Below are 17,546 nucleotides of genomic sequence, written 5' to 3' on the forward strand. Positions count from 1 at the left end.
GGGGTCATCTACTCTTCATGATCAATCATCCTATGAAGTTTCAACATTCTGGGTCAAGTGGTTCTCAAGTTACTGACCGGAAATGGTTTTCAATGTTCAGGCCCCTGTGACCTTGACCTTTGACGGAGTGACCCCAAAATCAATAGGGGTCATCTACTCTTCAAGATCAATCATCCTATGAAGTTTCAACATTCTCGGTCAAGTGGTTCTCTAGTTATTGATCAGAAATGGTTTTCAATGTTCAGGCCCCTGTGACCTTGACCTTTGACAGAGTGACCCCAAAAACAATAGGGGTCGTCTACTCCAGCAACCCTACAACCCTATAAAGTTTGAAGGTTCTAGGTCAAATGGTTCTCCAGTTATTGCTCGGAAATGAAGTGTGACGTACGGACGGACAGACGGACGGACGGACAGGGCAAAAACAATATGTCTCCTGAGGGAGACATAAATAGCGAAGTTGCGCTCATTACATTTTATTTTCACTTTTTATTACAGACTACATGTCAAAGTAACTCTTTTAAACAACTATGCATTTAAAAATACATCAGCATTTATCATTATTAATGCCTGATGTCTGCAGGCCAATGTTAAAGAACAAGCATCACCACCATTTTTCATATCTTATACAACTTTTGTCTACATTCAGACCTAACAAAGTATTTTCAACATCTTCAATCATATGAGAAGGTCCACAAATATAAACTTGTATTTTTTCTTTTCTCAGCCAGTCAAAACATGTTGATAAAGCTCCTTTCTCCACTCTCTGACCTGCAAACATGAATAAAGATGAATTATCATTCTCTATCTAGTTGTTTTGTCATAAAATTTATACCTTAAGAAACAAACAGCAAAGTTTCTCCTATCTAAAACTTGAAAGTGCTGCACCATAAAAGACTGTTCGTAGAAATACAGTAAACCTCACTTATAAGGAACTCGGATATAAAGAACACTCGGTTCTAAGGAACAGTTTTCAATTTCCCGATCTAATTCCCTCTTTATTCAATGTAAAAGTCCTCGGTTATAAGGAACACTTTTTCTAGTCCCAAAGTAAGAAATTCAATGGAAAACCCCTCGGTTATAGTGAACAGACATAACAAGAGGGTCATGATGACCCTGGATCGCTCACCTGAGTAACATGAGCTACATGTTTCAAATGTCAAACTGATGATAAAATATTAAGAAAGTCAGTAGGTCACATTCATGGTCAATGAAATTCAGTTTTATGATATGTGTGCAAAACTGTATGTCATAAAAATTTCAAGGCTGTATCTTAAAAAACAAGAAAGTAGGTCAGTAGATCAAGGTCACAGTCAAGTGACATCATATTACTTGGGGTCATCAGGTAATTATAATAAAACAGTCTTGGAAATAGGATCAGATGATTTTTTAAGTATTTTTTCTATATAACTCACATAATAACTAAGTGATCCCAGGGCGGGGCCTCTTTTAACCCCAGGGGCATAATTTGAATAATTTTGGTAGAGGACTAATAGACAATGCATCATACCAAATATCAAAAGCCTAGGTCGTATGGTTTCAGACAAGAAGATTTTTAAAGCTTTTTCCTATATAAGTCTATATAAATATGGCCACATTTGACCAAATGGGAATAATTTGAATAGTCTTGACATAGGACCACTAGATGATGCTACATACCAAATATCAAAGCCCTAGGCCATGTGGTTTTGTTCAAAAAGATTTTCAAAGTTTATATAAACCATGTGACCTCCGGGGCGGGGCCATATTTGACACTAGGGGGATAATTTGAACAACCTTGGTAGTGGACCACTAGATGATACTACATACTAAATACCAAAGCCCTAGGCCTTGTGGTTTTGTACAAGAAGATTTTCAAAGTTTCCCCAATATAAGTCTATATAAACCATGTGACCCCCGGGGCGGGGCCATATTTGACCCTAGGGGGATAATTTGAACAATTTTGGTAGAGGACCACTAGATGATGCTACACACCAGATATCAAAGCCCTGTGGTTTTGGACAAGAAGATTTTTAAAGGTTTTCCTTTCGGTTGCCATGGCAACCAGAGTTCTGCATGGAATTCAATTCTTTGAAAAATTTTGAAAGGGGGCCACCCAAGGATCATTCCTGTGAAGTTTGGTGTAATTCTGCCCAGTGGTCTTCAAGAAGAAGATTTTTTAAGAAATTGTTGACGCACGACGGACATCAAGCGGTCACAATAGCTCACCTTGTCACTTCGTGACAGGTTAGCTAAAAAGAATAAAAATTATTGAAAACCGGAAATAAACAGGAGAATCGCTGATGATGTCAGAGTAACGTCGTCACTTTCACGTGCTTTCATGCACATGAATAAACACAAATTATTTCATTTCTATGATCTTTAGTTTGTTAATTCATGGATACGATAAAAAGAAAATATATAATATCATCAATTCACCAAATACTAGACGATAGTAGAATTATATTTACTCAAGATTATGTTCGAGAGCTACATGTATCAGGTATTTCATGTTAACAATAGTGAACGAAAATCAGTCACGGTCACACTATCCTAAATAAATGTGCTAGTTACACACTATTAACAATAGCAAACAGTCCAGTTTACCAAATTTCCAATTGTAAAAATTATAGCAGGTGCTAAAATGGACAATAGCAAAAATATAGGTATAATTTACACTTTAAACAATCCATATGTATGGCCGCGTTGTCTAGTCGTAATACACTGCATGTCATAAACACCCTACTTTTAAATTTTAATGGGTAGTCTAATTTAACATTTTGTAATAAAAAAATTAACATGCAGTCAAGCAAGGTAAGGGGAGTAACTGCAACATATAGTCATTGTGTAGCACTCTCTAAAAAGAAGATTGAAATAATCGACAAAAAATTAACATAAATTACGGTCACTCTTACCGAAGAACATTTTAGCTTGGTTTAGGTTTAAAACGCCACGTTTCAACACTATTTCAGTCATATACATGCAGGCATTTTACCTTAATTACCATCTCTCCAGGAAAGGACCGGTGCTAGAAACGCAACTTTCTCCCACAAAGTTTCAAGCTCGGCCCGGAGTGTGAACACACAGCCCTTATCAAACGTCAGTCATAGTGTTCACTATACATCCTGTATTCGTTATATAAACCTCGGTTACAACGAACTAGTTCACTATATGGATATAAGGAACCTCGGCTATAAAGAACAATTTTTAGAGGTCCCAAGCTGTTCCTTATAAGTGAGGTTTACTGTAGAAGGAAATCGAGCAAACTAAAAGGGAAAGAAAACTAAAAGATGCTTTTGTAGAAAAGCACATGTCTCCCCCAAGGCAAGAAGTCAATAGGGGACAGAAGCAAAAGTCAAAGTAACACTGATGGTTGGCTGCAATAGAGATCATCCCACTAAGTTTCAACATTCTGAGCCTAGTGGTTCTCAAGTTATGAATTGGAAACGGTTTTCCATGTTCAGGCCCCTGTGACCTTGACCTTTGATCAAGTGACCCAAAAATCAGTAGGGGTCATCTACTCTGCATGTCCAATCATCCTATTAAGTTTCAACATTAAGTAAGTAACAACTTTATTTAAAGTGGATAACACACACGGCATTGGATACATTTTTCAAAACCGATTAACAATATTGTCCACTGTATACAATGGATAGCTATGTACAGAACATAAAACACACATGTAACAAGAGGGTCAATGACCTTAAAGCCCTCACCTGTGTATAAGGCTTAAGTGTGTTGGTATAAGTATTGATGGGTTTCTTCTATGTTAGCCATCACACAGATTCTTTAACCTAGGGCAATAGTTAGACAGAAAACTTTGATATCATACGCCAAAAATCAAGCCTCTAGCTATTATTGATTCAGAGAGATAAACCCTTATATCACAAGCCAAATATTAAAGCTCAAGAGAAAAAGATTTTTGAAGTGTGATAGCTGGAACCTATATGTTCAACGAACCAGAACCATTTGAACAACTTTGAAAGAGGGGTACCCAGAGAACATGTGTAAAGTTTCATCAAAATCCATTCAGTGGTTTTGGAGGAGATGTTGTTTAAGAAATTGTTGATGAAAAGTGACCATGCCCTCTGGTGGCCATATTTTTTAATGAACCGGAATAATTTGAATACTATTGGTAGAGGGTCACACAAGGACCATCTGTGCAAAATCATTTTAAAATCGGGCCAGCAGTTTCACATAAGAAGATTTTTTTATTTTCCACTATATACATTAGGGAAAAGTGACCATGCTCGCTGGTTTTTTGATGAATCAGAATAATTTGAACAATTTTGGTAGAGGGTCACATAAGGACCATTTGTGTAAAATTATTTTAAAATTTGGCCAGCAGTTTCACACAAGAAGACTTTTTAAAGTTTCCACTATATATATATATATATATATATCGTGAAAAGTGGCCACCCCCTCTGACAGGGTTCCCACAAAGCAGAAAAAATAAAATTCTCTGACTTTTCCCTGACCAAAACTTTCGCGTTCTGGGACGCTTATCTGGTCATCTATTTATAAATGTGGCCTCCATTTTCACCATCAGCCAACCCTTTCCATATTTTTTGTTATATTGATAACTAAAGGGTGTAAAGAAAGTTTGTTCCAGTTTAACAGATTGCTATATTATTTTAGTGTGATGTAACAGACAACAAGAAAGGTCCATACTATTCACTAAAAGACTAAAAGATCAAGTTTTGGATTTTTCTACTGTGTCTGTTCTGACAAATGTACATTTTAAGAAAATTTGCCTTTATTCATACATTTTTTGTACAAAATGGCATTTTACAAATAATTAATAGGGGTAGTCTACTTGTAGACTTAATAGCATATGTATGTTGCAATATATTTAGAAGTTGTTTGTTTCCTTTTTACATTACAGATTTTTTTAGAAAATGTTGACGGACACACGATACACGTCTGACATTCAGCGGTCACAAAAGCTTGACATTAGCCTTTGGCTCAGGTGTGCTAAAAATTGGTGTCAGAGTTATGCATCTTGTGTCACATGATGTGGGTGATAAAGTGGATCTATTTTAAGTTCGAATCAAATCCATTTAGTAATAACTGAAATATAGTGAAAATGCATCAAAATTGACCTAAACTTGAAGTAAAAGGAGACACAACTCATGAAAAATTGCTGTCAGAGTTATGCACTGTGTGTCACATGATGTGGGTGATAAGGTGGAACATCTATTTTAAGTTTGAATCAAATCCATTTAGTAATAACTGAGATAATACATTTCGCGACGCGACGCAATGTGACGCAACAAAACTGATTCCTATATAGCCCCCACCCCAAACATGTTTGGTGGGGGTATAACAAACCTGAAAGGAGAACATTATGATACGGAAAGAAGCAAAAAGCAATGAAAATGAATCAATTTTATGTAACAAGAGGGCCATAAAGGCCCTGTATCGCTCACCTGACCTATTGACCTAAAGATCATCACGATTAACATTCTGACTAAGTTTCATTAAGATATGGTCAAAAATGTGGCCTCTAAAGTGTTAACTAGCTATTTCTTTGATTTGACCCGTGACCTGGTTTTTGACCCGACATGACCCAGATTCGAACTTGACCTAAAGATCATCAAGATTAACATTCTGACAAAGTTTCATGAAGATACAGTCATAAATGTGGCCTCGAGAGTGTTAAGCTTTTCCTTTGATATGACCTACTGACCTAGTTTTTGACTCCACCTGGCCCAGATTTCAACTTGACCTAAAGATCATCAAGATTAACATTCTGACCAAGTTTCATTAAGATATGGTCATAAATGTGGCCTCTTTAGTGTTAACTAGCTTTTCCTTTGATTTGACCTGGTGACCTAGTTTTTGACCCCACCTAACCCAGATTTAAACTTGAGCTATAGATCATAAAGATTAACATTTTGACCAAGTTTCATTAAGATATGATCATAAATGTGGCCTCTACAGTGTAAACTAGCTTTTCCTTTGATTTGACCGGATGATCTAGTTTTTGATCATACATAACCCAGATTCAATCTGGACCTTAATATCATCAAGATTAACATTTTGACCAAGTTTCATAAAGATATATTCATAAATGCGGCCTCTACAGTGTTAACAAGCTTTTCCTTTGATTTGACCTGGTGACCTACTTTTTGACCCCAGATGACCTAATATCAAACCCATCCAAGATTTTATTAAGGGTAACATTCTGACCAAGTTTCATAAGATTGGGCCAAAAATGTGACCTCTAGAGTGTTAACAAACTTTTCCTTTGATTTAACCTGGTGACCTAGTTTTTGACCCCAGATGACCCAATATCAAACTCGTCCAAGATTTTATTAAGGGTAACATTCTGACCAAGTTTCATTAAGATTGGGCCAAAAATGTGCCCTAGTGTTAACAAGCTTTTCCTTTGATCTGACCTGGTGACCTAGTTTTTGACCCCACATGACCCAATATCGAACTCATCCAAAACTTAATTGAGGGTAACATTTTGACCAAGTTTCATTAAGATTGGGCAAAAACTGTGACCTCTAGAGTGTTAACAAGCTTTTCCTTTGATTTAACCTGGTGACCTAGTTTTTGACCCCAGATGACCCAATATTGAAATCGTCCAAGATTTTATTAAGGGTAACATACTGACCAAGTTTCATTAAGATTGGGCCAAAAATGTGACCTCTGGAGTGTCAACAGTCAAATTGTTGACGTCGGACGGACGGACGACGAACACAGGGTGATCACTAAAGCTCACCTTTGAGCACTTCGTGCTCAGGTGAGCTAAAAATGTACAACCTAAACATTTAAAAAATACCAAGTCAAGAACAACTCAAAATATGACAACATGCCACAATAATACTGCTATGTACAATGAGTATCCATTAGTACTGGTATTTCTAATTATATACATCAACATTAAATCGCCCCTACTGGATATACACACATATTGAGTGTACTATATACTGACGGTTAGGTTTAACATAAATCTAGTAGTGTACATTCAATGCGTGTATGTTTAGGAATATTGTTCCAAATTACAGCTCCAGAGTACTGTAATGATTTAAGAAAGAATTCAATTCTTGGCTTTGGTAGTTTAATTTCATTTGATCCAAGTTGGTGATCACTTGTTTGTTTTTCAATAAATTTCAAAGCAAGGTGTACTTTAGTCTCTCCAAAAAAAAAAAAGTCATCCATTTTAATTCTTCAAACAATTCAGCTGATGGAGCTTTATATTCTTTGTCAAGTATGATTCTTGTGGCATGTTTTTAAAATTTGAAGACAGTTTCTAAAAGCTCATCAGTACAGTTCCCCCATATAGTACAACAATAATCAAGATGGGGTTAAATGTAAGAATTAAAACATAGTTTTCTTGAATGTAGGTTCAGATAAGATTTTATTCGTAAAAGAAGATATAAACTGGAATTGCATTTTTTTCAGTTTGTTCAACTTCGATCTTCCAGTTCAGATGTTCATCAACATGTACTCCTAACAGCTTTTCATGTGATGAATATGATAGGGGCTGACCCTGCATTTGTATGCTATTAAAACTGATGTGATTTTTAATTCTATTGTTGTTATAAGATGCAGTAATATACCTAGCTTTAGTTTTAGGGGTCATCTACTCAGCATGACCCTTCTGGGTCAAGTGGTTCTCAAGTTATTGATTGGTTGAGTTTTCTATGTTCAGCCCCATGTGACCTTGACCTTTGATGGAGTGACACCAAAAACAGTAAGATTCATCTACTCTGTAAGTCCTATCACCCTATGAAATTTGAAGGTTCTAGGTCAAACGGTTCTCAAGTTATTGACTGGCAATGGATTTCCATGTTCTGTCCACTGCAAGCTTGACCTGGAGACCTGGAAAAACAATAGGGGTCATCTACTCTGTAAGTCCTATCACCCTATGAAGTTTCAACATTCTGGGTAAAGTGGTTCTCAAGTTACTGACTTGAAATGGATTTCCATGTTCTGTAAGCTGCAACCTTGACCTTTCATGGAGTGACCCCAAAATCAATAGGGGTCATCTACTCTGCATGTCCAATCATTCTATGAAGTTTTAACATTCTGGGTCAAGTGGTTCTCGAGTTATTGAACGGAAATTGTTTTCCATGTTCAGGCCCCTGTGACCTTGACCTTTACTAGAATGACCCCAAAATCAATAGGGGTCATCTACTCAGCATGTCCAATCATCCTATGATGTTTCAACATTCTGGGTCAAGTGGTTCCCAAGTTACTGATTGGAAATGGTTTTCCATGTTCAGCCCCCGTGACCTTGACCTTTATTAGTGGCCCCAAAATCAACAGGGGTCATCTTAATCTGCATGACCAATCATCCTATGAAATTTCAACATACTGGGTAAATTGGTTCTCAAGTTATTGATCGGAAATGGGTTTCCATGTTCAGGCCCCTGTGACCTTGACCTTTGATGAAATGTCCACAAAAACAATAGGGGTTGTCTATTCCATAAGCCCTGCCACCCTATGAAGTTTGAAGGTTGTAGGTCAAATTGTTTTCCAGTTATTGATCGGAAATGAAGTGTAACAGACAGACGGACAGAGCAAAAACAATATGTCTTCCCAAGTGGGGCGAGACGTAATTAATGGAAATCTACATTTTGGGAAGTGATTCCCATATTGCAACCCAAACAAAGTTGTTGTTTTTTCCAACGATGTATGTATGCATAGCTTTTAACAACATACCCAGTAGAAAAACATTTCCTATTCTGGTATAAATGTCCCCTTCACGAGTCACATGGAACTGACACATTATGTTCTCATTGTTGCTGTGTATTTCATTCAACTGCTCCTGGAAACATACAACATGTAAGTATTAAAATCCAGTCTAAATTATTTAGGTTATAAATGTTTATAAAGCTAACCAACCTACCACTGTAAATGAAAATAATCTTAGAGCATCAGTTGTCAAGGATATTAGACAAAATTTTTACTAAACAAGAGCCACCACTGGGCCCCAAATCACTCTGCTAAAGAAGACCTTGTCCTGTTGGTGCAGCTCCATTAGTTCAGCAAAAACCCATCAAGTCTGATGAATACCCATTAAAGTTGATGAGCATCCTTCAAGGTACACACCCAACAAGTGTAGTGAACACCCATTAAGTTTGGTGGACACCCATTTCATTGCTTGGTAGCAAGCTGATCATTAAAAGCTATTTAAAAGCTATTGTTTTAGGACCGGTGTGCAAAACTGTATTTGTCAGCCAAATCTTAAGTAGGTCAGTAGGTCAAGGTCAAAGTCAAGTGACCCCTAATTACTTGGGGTTATCAGGTAATTATAATAAAACAGTCTAGGAAATATGTTCAGAAAATTTTATAAGTATTTTTTCCTATTAACTCGTATAACAAATGACCCCCAGGGCAGGGCCTCATTTCACCCCAGGGGCATGATTTGAAGATTCTTGTTAGAGAACCACTAGGCAATGCTACATACTAAGGCCTTTAAACTTTCACACCAAGAAGATTTAAAAAAAAAAAAATTCCCTTATATAAGTCTATGTAAAACTTGGGACCCCCGGGCTGGGGCCTCTTTCACCCTAGGGTAATAACTTGAACAATCTTGGTAGAGGACCACCAGGCAATGCTACATAAAAAATATCAAAGGCCTAGGTCTTGTGGTTTAAGACAAGAACATTTTAAAGTTTTTTCCTATACAAGTCTATGTAAAACTTGGGACTCCAGGGGCGCAGCCTCTTTTCACCCCAGGGGCATAATTTGAACAATCTTGCTAGAAGACCACTAGATGATGTCACATACCAATTATGAAAGCCCAGGCCCTGTGGTTTTTGACAATCAAAGTTTTCCCTATATAAGTCTATGTAAACCATGTGACCCCCAGGGCGGGGCCATTATTTGACCCCAGGGAGATAATTTGAAAAATCTTGGTAGAGGACCACTAGATGATGCTACATATCAAATATAAAAGCCATATAAACTGTGGTTTTGGACAAAAAGATTTTTTAAGTTTTTTCCTTTCGGTTGCCGTGGCAACCAGAGTTCTGTTTGGAATTCAATTCTTTGAACAATTTGAAAGGGGGCCACCAAAGGATCATTCCTGTGAAGTTTGAAGTAATTCTGCAAAGTGGTTTTGAAGAATATTTTTTTAGAAATTGTTGACGGACACACGACGCATGGCGGAAATTCAGCGGTCACAAAAGCTCACCATGAGCCTTTGGCTCAGGTGAGCTAAAAACAAAATTGTCAGCAACACCGGTTATTGTAATATCACATACCCGTTTTTTAATCTCTTCCATAATTTAAAATTTTATATGTTTAGTCAATATTACATGTGTCACATTAATTGCATTCATGTTACGTTAAAATTATCAAAAGTCGTGCAGACAGACTTTCATTAACTTAACCCATGATGACCTGAGGTTATGATGCCTTTTTTTGCCAGGCAGCATTAAATTTGGAATCTGTTTTATATATTTACATGAAAAACAAGTGGGTCATGTTGACCCTGGATCGCTCACCTGAGTAATAAGAGCTACATGTTTCAAAAGCCAAATTGATGCTAAAATATTAAGAAAGTAGGTCAGTGGGTCATCTTTATGGTCACTGAAAGTCAGTTTTAAGATCGGTGTGCAAAACTGTATAGTCCAGTAGAATAACAGAGAAAAAAGACTGAACCTTGCAGTAGGGTATATACAAGTTTTATTGCAGTTTTCTGTCATTTAGGATATATTGATCAAGAAACTGCTGACATATGTCATCATTTAACAAAATGAACACCTTCTTTATCTTATCCTGTGTAAATATGTTCTAAAGAAACATTTTACATGACTATGAAAGATTCAGCTGATATTAAAAATATAAGGAATGTATTGTTATATTTCTTTAGAACTCTTTATTTGATGATAGAGTTACCTTTCATAATAAGGTACCTGTAGAATTTACATCAAGATAGTTTCAAAATAATTTCCCTTGAAATACTTTAATTCTAACGATGTTTCATCTGAGACAGAATGTTTCAATCATAATCTTATCAAAATATATAAATGTTTAAGTTTAAAACTACTTTTACTACATTTAGTTGTGTTCCATTTTTGTGAAAACCTTGAAAATACGTTACAAATACAATCTTTTAAAATTTAAATTACATTTCAAGATAATATATCATGATGTAAAATGATAAAAATGTGAACACTTTGTGACATTTTCTAATGTTCCTGCAAGTATGTGTAAATTGATTTAAAATGTTAACATTTTTGCAATAATTAGCCATGTGACATATGTAACATAATTTGTTACATTTTCTTTTCCTTTTTAAACAATTTTGGCAAGTGGCAGTTCTTAATTAAAACATGATGACAGTTATGCATGTTTAACAAGAAATTTAGTTAAACTATTGAAAAGGTATAAAGATCAATACTTTGTTTAAAAAGGACCTCAAAACATTACCAACTATGTATTTGTTACGTGTTAGTTGAGTGTATGCGCTTTTAATAGGTAAGACTTCTCTTATATATATTTATATGAGACTTTTCTTTTTCAGCAAAGTATTTACTTAAGTCAATATAATCGAGTGTCATGTCCTTCAAAAATGTTACCTATGTAACGGTAACGTAATATTTTTTACCAGAATTGTACTGTGACATAACCTTTACATCTATATAGATAGGGATTTTTATAATTTACACACTATTAAGTCTAAAAACATGAATATATTGTGCATTAAAACAACTAATAAGACTAATTTTATTAATGTGAAATAAGCAAGAATAATATTATAATATTAAAGGACAGGAAACCGGTAAAGTATTTCTAGGATATAATTTCTGTAACAGTTTAAAAAATGTATGATGCTGAGATGAAATTATCATTCACTGCTAAGATGTTAACTGTTGAATAACAGTTTATGTCAACATGTTGCTCCTTTAGAGCAGGGGAATGTATGGAATTGAACTGTCAATCTTTTATAAAATTGATTAAAATGATGAGACATGGATATATGAGTGTAGGTCAAAGGTAACTTAAACTACAATATGCTTTTGTAAAAAAGCGCATGTCTCCCCCACTGCATAGTCATATATGCAAGAAGTCAATAGAGGAGAAGTGCGAAAGTCAAAGAGACACTGATGGTTGGCTGCAATAGGGATCACCTATTTGGCATGTCCAATCGTCCCACTAAGTTTCAACATTCTGGGCATAGTGGGTATCAAGTTATGAATTGGATACGGTTTTCCATGTTAGGCTTTTTTCCTGTCCAGAATGTAACTCTGCAATCCTTAAAGGTATTTTAATATTACTAGGCACAAATTTTCTAAGAATGACTTTGTCCGGAACATTTCTTCTTCATGCATGGAGGGATTCTGGTGTTAGCTGGCATAAATGTTCACTACCATGAGACGGATTGTTATACAGGTCAATAAAACAGCACAATAGCTGGAGGAAAGAGTTGTTTTTATATGTTCCTGGCTTTCATTATATTCTGTTCACCTTAGTAAGATTAACATGAAAGCCAGAAACATGTTTTGACAGGTCAATAAAATAGTACAATACACGTGTGTCAAACATGTATAATACACAACAGTCGGAGACACTTTGATTTACTGTGTAAACATGTTTGGCACTCCTCAGTAATTATCAACCCAGTCATAATACCGATTTTTTTTGTTTTTTTTGAAAAGTGGGAGAATTATGGTTTTGGTCAGAAGACGGGAGGCAAGGTGAAACAAGAGGGTAATGATGACCCTGGATCGCTCACCTGAGTAATATGAGCTACATGTTTCAAATGTCAAACTGATAGTTATAAAATATTAAGAAAGTCAGTAGGTCACATTCATGGTCAATGAAATTCAGTTTTACGACTGGTGTGCAAAACTGTGTATGTCATCAAAATTTCAAGGCTGTATCTTAAAAAACAGGAAAGTAGTTCAGTAGGTCAAGGTCACAGTCTAAGGGACATCATATTACTTGGGGCCATCAGGTAATTATAATTAAAGTCTTGGAAATAGGATCAGATGATTTTTTAAGTATTTTTCCTAAATAACTCACATAATTACTAAGTGACCCCAGGGTGGTGCCTCTTTTAACCCCAGGGGCATAATTTGAACAATTTTGGTAGAGGACTACTAGACAATTCATCATACCAAATATCAAAAGCCTAGGTCGTATGGTTTCAGACAAGAAGATTTTTAAAGCTTTTTCCTATATAAGTCTATATAAAACATGGGATCCCCAGGGCATAGCCTCTTCACCCAAGGGGTACAATTTGAACAATTTTGGTTGAGGACCATAAGATAATGCTACAAACCAAATCAATGTAACTCACTGCAGAGTTGGAACGGTCTTCTGTTCATGCCGAAAATGATTATCAATTGTAGCGCACGGCAAAAATATGCATGTTTTTGCATGTCCGCATGCATTTAGTGTATAATATGCATAATATACTGACTAAAGGTTAGGGTTAGTATCACCATGGTTACAAAATATATACATTAAAGATATTTTTCGTTCAAATTTAGTTAATCTGGTATATACCGGAGTCTGTAATTTATACCGACGCTCCGAGTCTGCATTGAGTCGCAGTCCAAACCAATCAAAGTCATTCTTGAATTTGACCTTTGAACTCTAAGTGTGACCTTGACCTTAGACCTAGGGACCTGGTTCTTGTGTATAACAATCCGTCTCATGGTAGTGAACATTTATGCCAGGTAACACCAGAATCCCTCCATGCATGAAGAAGAAATGTTCCGGACAAAGTCATTCTTGAATTTGACATTTGAATTCTAAGTGTGACCTTGACCTTAGATATAGGGACCAGGTTCTTGTGCATGACACTCCGTCTCATGGTGGTGAACATTTGTGCCAAGTAATATTAAAGTACCTTTAAGGATTGCAGAGTTACATTCTGGACAGGAAAAAAGCCCCTTTGGCCTTTGTCTTCAAAGTGTGACCTTGACCTTGCAGCTAAGGTACTGGGTTTTGTGCATGACATATCGTCTCATCCAGGGGAATATTTGTGCATATTCTGATATTTAAATCTTGTTTTGCATGACAAAGTTATAGACCAGACAGGAAAAAAGTCCCATTGACCTTTGACAAGCTCTAAAGTGACTTTTAACTCCTAAATGTGACCTTGACCTTTGAGATACAAACCTGGGGTTTGCGTGCGACACTCCATCTCATGGAAGTAATCATTCATGTACATATAAGCAAGATTCCTTTATGTATGTAAAAGTTATGGCTCTGACAAGATCTGACATGACCTTTGCCCGCAGAGTGTGACCTTGACCTTTGAGATAGGAACCTGGGATTTATGCATGACACTCTGTCTCCTTGAGGTTAACATCCAAGCCATATAAACAAGATTACTCCATGCATGTCAATTTTACTGTCCGGACAAACAAATCTGGATGCAGACACACACCTACACTGAACAGCCATTTGGACAACTGTCTTAGCTCTCCACAAGCAGGCTCAACAAAAAATAATTTTCAATTGTAGTATAATATCAAAACATTAATGGTCTATTTTCTATCAATATAGTTCAATATATAAATACTAAATGAACATATCGATCAATAAAATTCTGTAAGATATGGCTGATACTATTTTGGTTATCTAAAAACTATACTCTTCTGATTTGTTATCACCTATTCTACCAGAAGAGCAGCATGTAGTTTATTTTGAAAGCGGAGAATTTATTTATTTTGTTGGTTTTTTACTTCACACCAACACAATTATAGGTTATATGGTGACTTTCCTGCTTTTTATGGTGGAAGAAGACCCCAGCTGCCCCTCCGTGCAAGTTTTCATCACGAGCAAGCACATGGGTAGAACCACCGACCTTCTGTAAGCCAACTGGATGGCTTCCTCACATGAAGATTTCAACACCCCGAGCGAAGCTCGAACCCACATCGATGAGGGGCAAGTGATTTGAAGTCAGCGACCTTAACCACTCGACCACAGAGGACAAAGCAGAAAGGTGATTAGAGTCAGTGTACCCGGTTTCGCACTGTACGCGGTTTCGCACACCCAGCAAATTCATGTGCTTTGTTATTATTTCACAAAACTGAGTTATTCCCTACATAAATTGACACAAGGGGTCCATCCCCGCTTGAGCCTCGTTCTGGTAAGTGCAGACGAAAACAATAACAATACTAATGGAGGCCAGTAGGTCAGCTGAAAAATATTAAATTTTAAGAAAATAATGACTAAGCAAACAACAACAAGGTGTAAAATAAATTGAAAAATCACTTTTCCTTCATACATGTAGGTATTTACCTATTACTTTACCGAAATGAAAAATATTTCAACAGATATTGAAGTTCTCCCAACCTGCAAAATGACTTCAACTTGATTGTTTGCTTTACGTTTTTATTTAAACAGAGAACTAATCGAATGACAAGACTTGTTGGGGTCTTTTGTGATTCAGCAGCTTCTATTGTTTATTTTTGTTTCATGTATTCAGCTGTTTTAGCCTTTTCTGCCTTAAGCAGTAAAAACAGGGTTTGGTCCCTATATTTCACTTTCATAACTGCTTTTTAATTTCACTTTCAGATGTTTTATTGGAAAATACATGTTTAAATTGAATAGAATAAATACTTAAAAAGTTAATTGAAATTTTTCTTTTAGGTAAATGCATTACTATCACTGAATTCTATAAATAGCATGGTGTGCGAAACCGGGTACACTTAAATGCAAAAACTGGTCAAAATATGTTATCCGAATCAAGTTCACCAAAAGGTATGACGTCATTGAAGTGGGAAAGGAAAGTAAGCGTGTTTTAAACCAAAACTAGAACTGTCACAGGAGTGACTCATACCCCCACCATACGGTCTTGTCACAGAAGAATGGCAACCATAAGGAATCTTAAAAATACTTTGGAGTACTTCATCCTGGGCTTCCACATATAAGTAATACTAGTATAATACTAGTATAGTAATACTAGTAAATATATTAAATCTCTAATATTAGAGATACACTAAAAGTGAATACAAAAAAAGTGTCTTACCGACCCATGTTACCACAGAAAAATGTTTTTACTTTTTACATAGGACTTATAATAAACAAGAGGACCATGATGGTCCTGAATCGCTCACCTCTTCCCACATGACCCAGTTTTGAGTATGACGTCGTTTTTTCTCTTATTTGACATAGTGACCTAGTTTTGAACTTGACCTAGGTATTATCAAGATAAAAATTCTGACCAATTTTCATGAAGATCCATTGAAAAATATGGTCTCTAGAGAGGTAACAAGGTTTTTCTATTATTTGACCTATTGACCTAGTTTTCGAAGGTACGTGACCCTGTTTTGAACTTTAACTAGATATCATCAAGGTGAACATTCTCACTAATTTTCATGAAGATCTCATGAAAAATATGGCCTCTAGAGAGGTCACAAGGTTTTTCTATTTTTATACCTACTGGCCTAGTTTTGACCGCACGTGACCCGGTTACGAAACTGACCTAGATATCATCAAGATGAACATTCAGATCAATTTTCATGAAGATCCATTGAAAAATATAGCCTCTAGAGAGGTCAAAAGATTTTAATAATTTTAGACCTACTGACCTAGTTTTTTACCGCAGTTGACCCAGTTTCAAAATTGACCTAGATATCATCAAGATGAACATTCAGACCAACTTTCATACAGATCCCATGAAACATGGTTCATACAGGACTTGGCAAAAAAAATTCAAGGACTTTTCAAGGACTTTTTAAGGACTTTTTACGGATTTTCAAGGACTATTTTAATCGCTTTAAATCTTAAATTACAAAACCATTTAGGCTCTTCATAAGGCATTATGACAGAAGAAAAGTTACAGAACAGTTTTATTTTCCATAAGCTACAATAGCATATCTTAACCTTTATGAGATCTTCAATGGGATTACCTTTTATGAGCTATATTTGCCTGTATACATACTTAGTACATGTTTCTTATAAGTCTTTCAAGCTCTCAAGACTAGTTTTCAATTTGTCCTCAAGGGACTTCACTTCTTGTTTTCGCGTGTGATTTCAACGCACTTTCTCCCATAGTTCCGACATCAATGAGTTTATCACATACACTTATGCTTGTCTGACTTAAACTCCTTTAACCACGATGAATAATCATCCTGTGTAAGCCATTTATTGGCGAAACTACATTTATTTTTTGGGCCACTCATTGTTGTTGTTGATAAGTCACGCTACAATGACCTTGCGCATAATATTTTAACGTTGTGAAAATCGCTATTCCGTATCTAACTTCCGTACCGAAACGGTGTTCAACTAGCGTTCCCTCCGTGGGTGTGCATGTATTTTTATTTTACACCGTTTTCTCGCTCGTTTTGACTTATTTATTATTTATTTTTTGTATTTTTCCCCTACAATACGATTGCACCCCCGTTTTTAGCAAAATTTAAGGACTTTTCTACCTTTTTTTTCAAAATTCAAGTACTTTTTCAGGGGATTTTTGAAAGAAAAAAATCAAGGACTTTTCAAGGACTTAGGATCAAATTCAAGGACTTTCAAGGACCTGTGCGAACCATGTGAAAGTATGGCCTCTAGAGAGGTCACAAGGTTTTTCTATTTTTAGACCTACTGACCTAGTTTTTGACCCCACTTGACCCAGTTTCGAACTTGACCTA

General features: G+C 36.0%; 1 protein-coding gene across 3 annotated transcripts in view; it reads right to left on the bottom strand.

Annotated features, from left to right (window-relative positions):
* Window positions 1-466: 466 nt before the first annotated feature.
* Window positions 467-17,546, bottom strand: part of LOC123531281 (oxidoreductase NAD-binding domain-containing protein 1-like) — a 96,541-nt gene continuing 79,461 nt past the window's right edge. For all 3 annotated transcript variants that reach the window (XM_045312104.2, XM_045312103.2, XM_053517505.1), the window contains 2 exons: window positions 8,653-8,758; window positions 467-768 (listed from right to left, as the gene is read on the bottom strand). In XM_045312104.2, the coding sequence (XP_045168039.2) occupies window positions 602-768; window positions 8,653-8,758 (273 nt within the window). In that variant the 3' untranslated portion in view covers window positions 467-601. The remainder of the gene's footprint in view (window positions 769-8,652; window positions 8,759-17,546) is intronic.

The sequence above is a fragment of the Mercenaria mercenaria genome, chromosome 11 (genome assembly GCF_021730395.1).
Source record: "Mercenaria mercenaria strain notata chromosome 11, MADL_Memer_1, whole genome shotgun sequence".
Lineage (NCBI taxonomy): Eukaryota > Metazoa > Mollusca > Bivalvia > Venerida > Veneridae > Mercenaria > Mercenaria mercenaria.